The sequence below is a fragment of the Vigna radiata genome, unplaced genomic scaffold (assembly GCF_000741045.1).
Source record: "Vigna radiata var. radiata cultivar VC1973A unplaced genomic scaffold, Vradiata_ver6 scaffold_421, whole genome shotgun sequence".
Classification (NCBI taxonomy): domain Eukaryota; kingdom Viridiplantae; phylum Streptophyta; class Magnoliopsida; order Fabales; family Fabaceae; genus Vigna; species Vigna radiata.
In genome coordinates, this window is record NW_014542170.1 from 136,237 (window position 1) to 142,730 (window position 6,494).

A 6,494-nucleotide genomic window follows, 5' to 3' on the forward strand; every position below is an offset into this window, starting at 1 on the left:
CGGTGGCTGTGACAGCAATTGCGATCAATTCTTCATCACAAACAATTTGTAAGCATTATTAGATTTGCAATTTCAATTTACGATTTCAGGCAGATCCCATTCCAGACGACGATGGGGATTTATTCTAATTCAATGATGATGGAAAATGACATGGAGAGCGGTACTCTGTTTCTGGGGGCTTACCAGGACAAGCCCAAAGTTTCCCCCATGCGCATTAAACCTTACACCCCTCTGGTTCGTTCCTAAACTACAGCAATATAAGTGTTGTAAAATATTATCATGTAATTGCAATAGAAAGTTGTGCATTTGTAACGTTCATTTGTAACGTTAATATTATTATAATATTGCAAAAGAAAATTTTGCAACGTTAACTTTTGCTTGTGGTTAACGTTCTCATGCTAACGGTCATTTTGAATTGTTGCAACGTTCTGATCCTAACGGTCATTTTGAATTGTTGCAACGGTCCTCTACTTTTTCTATAAATATAGGATCCCATTTCAGTCTAAGAGGAGCACAAACATATTCCAATCTCTACTTTTTCTCTAAAAAAAACTTTCTCCTCCTCTTCTCTTCCTAAATCTCATATCTTGAGTATATATTAGTTCTGTGATATTTCGGATTCTGCTCAGCATAAATGTTCTGTCCTGTTCGTTATTTTGCTCCTGGGTGCTATCTTTTATGTGGGAGCCAGTACCTCTCCAATTATAGTGTTTGTCATCTCTGTTTGCATTCTCAGCTTCCTTGTTTCCATTTATCTTACAAAGTGGGTGCTCGCAAAAGATGAGGGACCTCCTGAAATGGTTCAGGTAAATCTATTTCCTATAATTAGTGCAATCTCTAACTTGTTGTCCATCTCCTCTAAGCATTCTTAAAATCAGCAATTTGGTTTTAGGAGATCGATATACAATAGGGGTTTTCTCAATAATCTACTATTTCTCTGTGGTTGAAAGACGAGTTTATTGCTTTTGAGTCCTATGAAAGAGGATCAGGTTGATTACCGTTGTCAAAATCATCCATACTACGAATTCCTTTTAAAGTTTGGGTGGTTCTCATCTTACTACTCAGTTATGTGGAATTCAGCTAGGTCCTAAACACAAATTCTAAGATGGTATTTAAACCCAATATTGGACCACCTGCATTTGTTTGTGCTCTAGACATATATTCCTAAGCATAAGGGTGTATGGTCATTGGGCTACCTACATATGTCCGTGCTACAGATGTCCAGTGTTGGCACCAAAGGGTGTGTTGAGATCTCACTCTGGCCCGAGATATGACCAATGTGAGCCCAAATTCTAAGATCCGAGTTACATATGAGAGGTTGAGATGAAATGATATTGCCACGTCGTTTGTACCCTTTCATACTGGTGGGGATATTTTACCGGAAGTTTATATTGTATCAGTCTACCCAGTTTGTGATTCTTGTTGAAAAATATACTCCTCGGGGAAAGCATTTGTATGTGTTTGTGTGTGAAATAGCACTTTTTGGTGACTATTGTTTCACTTTTATAAGGTTAGATTGTTAATTTGATTTGGATTGGAGGGCATGACGTAGAGTAGCACGTATAGAGTAGTAATGATTAAAGCTTGCCTATTTTCTCTCTTTTTGTTGAACCAGTTTTTTCAATTGACAAAAGTCTGAGTGTTTAAGTTATTATACATCTTAGTGCCTTTTATGATGATTGATTGACAGTTGGATCGCATCACTATGAACCCTTGTTTTCTTGTCCTGAGCTTATCATATTGCTTTCTAGATAGCAGATGCTATACGAGATGGAGCTGAAGGATTTTTCAAGACCCAGTATGGTAGTGTATCGATGGCCATATTGCTTGCTGTTGTTATTCTATGCATATATTTGTTTGGTGGCAGTACAACTCCTCAACAGGAATCTTCTGGCCTGGGGAGGTAATGTCATAAAGTATTTATGCTGTGAATACTTTTAGTACTGTTTACTTGTTCTTATCTGTCATAGTCATCCTATTTCAGGTCAACTTCTGCATACATCATTGTAGCTTCTTTCCTTTTAGGTGCTCTTTGTTCGGGTATTGCTGGATATGCAGGGATGTGGGTGTCAGTTCGTGCCAATGTCAGAGTTTCTAGTGCTGCAAGAGAAGCATTGCAGGTTAAACCATCATTACTTCATTATCAGTTTCTGTGTAAACTATGAACAGTTCACTATTCGTGTTTTAACTTGAAGGAATTTGTACAGGTAGCTACTCGTGCAGGTGGTTTATCTGCCCTCATTGTTGTCGGTATGGCTGCAATTGGTATAGCAGTCCTTTATGCCACATTTTATGTTTGGTTAGGAGTGGACTCACCTGGTTCAATGAAGGTTACTGATTGTAAGTGTAGACTTCTCCCCTAACCTGTCATCATAGAAAATTTTATAAAATTTGAAATTTCAACATTGTTATTATTCAACATACATAGTGCTCTTTATGTTTCATCAATATCTTTTCAAGCTAGTTTTCTATGTTTATAATTTGGGGAGTTTTTATGTTCATTTGTAAACTGAAAATAAAAAAGAGAGCCAAGTGGTGAACTTTGGGAGGTTTGATTGAGGTCATAAATGGTTCCTTATATAATTTCTCATTAAATGTTCCCACTTGACTTAAATTGAGCCAACGGCCAATAATTAAATTGACTGAAATAAATTTTAGCTTATATTCCAACAATTATTAAGGTTTATTGATAGTCTGTCTAACTATGGGATGATTCAATCTTTTTTCCATTATCTCACCTATTCTCTCTCTAATTGTGTTTATTTTTGAACATTTTTGTTTTCCCTCTCAGTACCTCTACTTCTAGTTGGATATGGATTTGGTGCCTCTGTTGCTCTATTTGCTCAGTTAGGTGGTGGAATATACACGAAAGCAGCTGATGTTGGAGTAGACCTAGTTGGAAAAGTAGAACAGGGAATACCTGAAGATGACCCTAGAAATCCTGCTGTTATTATTACTGATCTGGTAATTGTTTTTTTGTTTTTGTTTAATTTGTTTGGATGAGTCTATGCATTAAAATTTATTGGTTGCTTAATTTGGTTAATACTTGTTCAGGACGAAGTGGAAGCTGATGTGAGGAGGTTGAGGCTGGAGTTAAAGCAAACAATGGAAATGTACAGTAGTGCATGCAAAGAGGCCCTAACAGCGAAGCAGAAGGTAAGTGCATACGGTAATGGTAATATTTAGATTAGGGGAGGGTGGAAATGAAAAGGAAACAGAGAGAATAACGCTGTATGGTACAGTTACTGGAACTGCACAACCGGAGAATTAAGGAAGAAAAGAAACTAGATTTTGTTGCTTTAGTTGCTCAGTTGGGTTGTGGAATATACACAAAAGCAGCTGATGTTGGAGTAGACCATGTTGGAAAAGTAGATCAGGGAATACCCTAGAAATCCTGCTGTTATTGCTGATCTGGTAATTGTTTTTGTTTTCGTTTAATTTGTTTCGATGAGTCTATTATGTATGCATTAAAATTTGTTGGTTGTTTAATTTGGTTAATTGTTCAGGACGAAGTGGAAGCTGATGTGAGGAGGTTGAGGCTAGAGTTAAAGCAAACAATGGAAATGTACAGTAATGCATGCAAAGAGGCCCTAACAGCGAAGCATATGCTAAGTGCATACGGTAATGATGTTATTTAGATCAGGGGAGGGTGGAGTGAAAAGGAAATAGAGAGAAGAACATTAGTTAAATAAGAAATTACGCCTTTCTGTATCATCTTTTCGATTTCACAACCTCATGTCTCAAGGTTATGAAAAACACCCAAACTTGGTTTGGTTTTAAATATGTAATTTAAGTAAAGAATGTTAACTTATCATTAAAAAACTAAGGTACACAACTCAATTTAATCCTTCTCTCTCTTTTTTCCTATTTTTGTCATAATTCCTGTTTTGAACTTACCTTCTTTTTTCTGATGGTTTATAAATTCTTTAGAGTAAGTTGTTATTTCTTTAATTTTTATTACTTTTTATTTTATTATTTTGGTTGATTTAGTGATATTTCATTATGTTCCAGAAGCCTTGGGTGGATTTTCAAGTCCTTTTTACTTATGGATGCTCAGGTTTTTAGAGATAGAGTTTTGAAATGAACGAGATAGGTTTTTATTTTTCTTTTGAATGATGTTTGTATATTAATGCTTGACAGTTTGTCTTTCTTGTGTAGTTTATATTTCATAAATGAGCAGAAGACATTTCCAGCTCAAGAGACAATCTGAGGAAGTGTTTATTGCAGATTATATTTCGATATATATTTTCTTATATAAAACTTTCTTTTGTAAACTCTTTGCTGGATATATATGTGTGTAAATAATGAAATACAATTTATATTTTATATCAATTTATAAATTGTTTTTATATCAATTTAGTAGTATTTATTTATATTCTTAGTAGTATTTATAAATTGTAAATAATTGATTTATCAAAATAAAGTTATCTAACAGAAAACATTTATAACAAATTATAAACATAAAATTTTCAGTCTAAACAAAGGATGCTTTAGGTTCTATTGGTGTTTGAAACAATTTTGTCTTCTCAATGTTATTATATCTCTAGAGTTGAATCACTTGCTGTCGTTACTCTTCAGTTTTCTATTTAATCAATTTAATTAATCATTTTTTTACAACCTAACTAAATTGTATATTTAACAGAAAAAGTTCATTTTTTTTTACAACATAACATTTACCTTTTTCTTTTTGTGATCCAAAACATTTTTTTTGGCTCGAGACTTTTTTCATACACTAAGAAGACGTCAAAAAGAAAATGTATTCACATAAACAATTAAATTAACATAGTTCAATTTAACCTGGTCAATCACATATAAAACATGGTCCTCACAAAGTGTAAAAATCCAATAAATAACATAGTTTTCTTTTGGTAAAATACTTTTTTTTTCTCCAGTTTTGGTCGGTAATATTCGAAATGCTTTCCATTTGTTTTTTCTGATCACTTTAGTTCTAAAAAACGTAATTTGTATTTAATTTAGTCATTTTTATTTGTATTCAATTTAGTCATTTTTCTGTTCACGTAATTTATGTTCAATTTAATCCTTGTTTGGTTCACGGAGTTTGTAAAAAAAACTAAATTAAACAAAAATTACGTAAAAAGAACTAAATTGAACACAAATTACGTTCTTTATCACATTGAACAAAAAAGTAAAATGGAGACCATTCCGAATATTCTAAACCAAAACTGGGACAAAAAAGGTATTATACCTTTCCTTTTTACAAAACAATTTTATTTTTTTTAAAAAGTTACAACAAAACCTAACATATTATAGTACCATATAAATTTCTCCAAATAATTAATTTTAAGCTTATTACATATTCTGCAAATATTTTTTCTCCAGATAATTTTCCTTTAAAACTACGTGTATTTTTTCTGTTAACCATGTTTAAATATTTTTTTTTTCTACTTGTCTATATATACTTGACATAAACATTAAGGTGTCACTAGTGCAAAAACAACGTATCGTGTTTAATGTCGAATCACTCAGCCAACATTAAAAATGTTTAAAAATGATTGGTGACATTTTTGTAAATAAATACAATTATTAAACGTAGTTTAGAATTGTAATTCGACGTAAAAGATATAAAACGTCCGAGCGTTAAAATTTATTGAATTAAAAAAAATTGAGCGCTGATAATGACATATTCTGCTATGATTTCAGTAGTGAATTGAGAGAAAATGTCAACTCTTTCTTAGCTTTATACCTTCCTTATGCCTCAATTTGTTAAGTTTCTAAGTAGCTACATCTTTAGTTGAATTCATTTAAATTGCTCCACTAATCCCCACTTTTTGGTTGTTAGATCATGTACATGAAGCTTGTTGGCCAAACCGACGAATGGAAGAACCACAGAAGCAAGAATGATTGTAAAAGAGGAAATTTTGAGCAAAGATTGATGCTGCCGCTGGGGTGCAGCTGGGGTGTAGCTGAGCCCCATTCTCCTCTGGAATGCTGTAGCTGGGGTGCAGCTGAGCGCCCTGCTCTCTGGAAGGCTGTCGCTGGGGTGCAGCTGAGCGCCCTGCTCTCTGGAAGGCTGTCGCTGAGGTGCAGCTGGGGTGCAGCTGAGCGCCCNGCTCTCTGGAAGGCTGNNGCTGAGGTGCAGCTGGGGTGCAGCTGAGCGCCCAGCTCTCTGGAAGGCTGCAGCTGGGGTACAGCTGAGCGGTGGCAATGCTGATGTGGAAAAATTAGGTCTTTTTAGACCTAAAACGCGAGGGGCTTTGGATCTTTTTGCACCCAGACTCGTTTTCTCTCATTTTGGAGCTCTTGGAGGCAGCTTGGAGCTGGGGAACACTCCTTCTTCATCCTTGGGTCTCCTTTCTTCTTCCGTTTCCACCATTGTTGTAAGCTCAAGCTCTCCATTCATGGAGAGCTAGTTTCATAGTTGTTGGGGGATTGTTGTAGCCACTGAACTTTTATGTAAATCATTTTGTTTTGAATGAAAAGATGCCTCTTTCATTGATTGTTAGTGTTTGATTTCTTCTCTTTAATGCTTGTTG

At 34.7% G+C, this 6,494-nt stretch overlaps 1 protein-coding gene across 7 annotated transcripts; it reads left to right on the top strand.

Moving 5' to 3' along the window:
- Window positions 1-492: 492 nt before the first annotated feature.
- Window positions 493-5,994, top strand: LOC106779096 (pyrophosphate-energized membrane proton pump 2-like). 7 transcript variants are annotated; one of them, XM_014667137.2, is made up of 8 exons: window positions 494-806; window positions 1,752-1,903; window positions 1,985-2,120; window positions 2,208-2,340; window positions 2,792-2,964; window positions 3,055-3,156; window positions 3,243-3,414; window positions 3,507-3,619. In XM_014667137.2, the coding sequence occupies exons 1-7, from the start codon at window positions 798-800 to the stop codon at window positions 3,387-3,389; spliced, it is 852 nt and encodes a 283-aa protein (XP_014522623.1). In that variant the 5' UTR covers window positions 494-797; the 3' UTR covers window positions 3,390-3,414; window positions 3,507-3,619. The 7 variants fall into 7 exon arrangements, with proteins under 7 accessions (XP_022632150.1, XP_014522627.1, XP_014522626.1 ...); XM_022776430.1 differs by having other exon boundaries at window positions 1,752-1,803; window positions 2,026-2,120; XM_014667138.2 differs by having other exon boundaries at window positions 1,759-1,903; window positions 2,026-2,120.
- The last annotated feature ends 500 nt before the right edge of the window (window positions 5,995-6,494 follow it).

What these genes read in the sequence shown, in the direction of transcription:
- LOC106779096 (XM_014667137.2), top strand. An exon ending in GAATCTTCTGGCCTGGGGAG is followed by an intron (nt 1,904 to 1,984) that starts GTAATGTCATAA and finishes ATCCTATTTCAG; the next exon opens with GTCAACTTCTGCATACATCA. An exon ending in CCCTAACAGCGAAGCAGAAG is followed by an intron (nt 3,157 to 3,242) that starts GTAAGTGCATAC and finishes TGTATGGTACAG; the next exon opens with TTACTGGAACTGCACAACCG.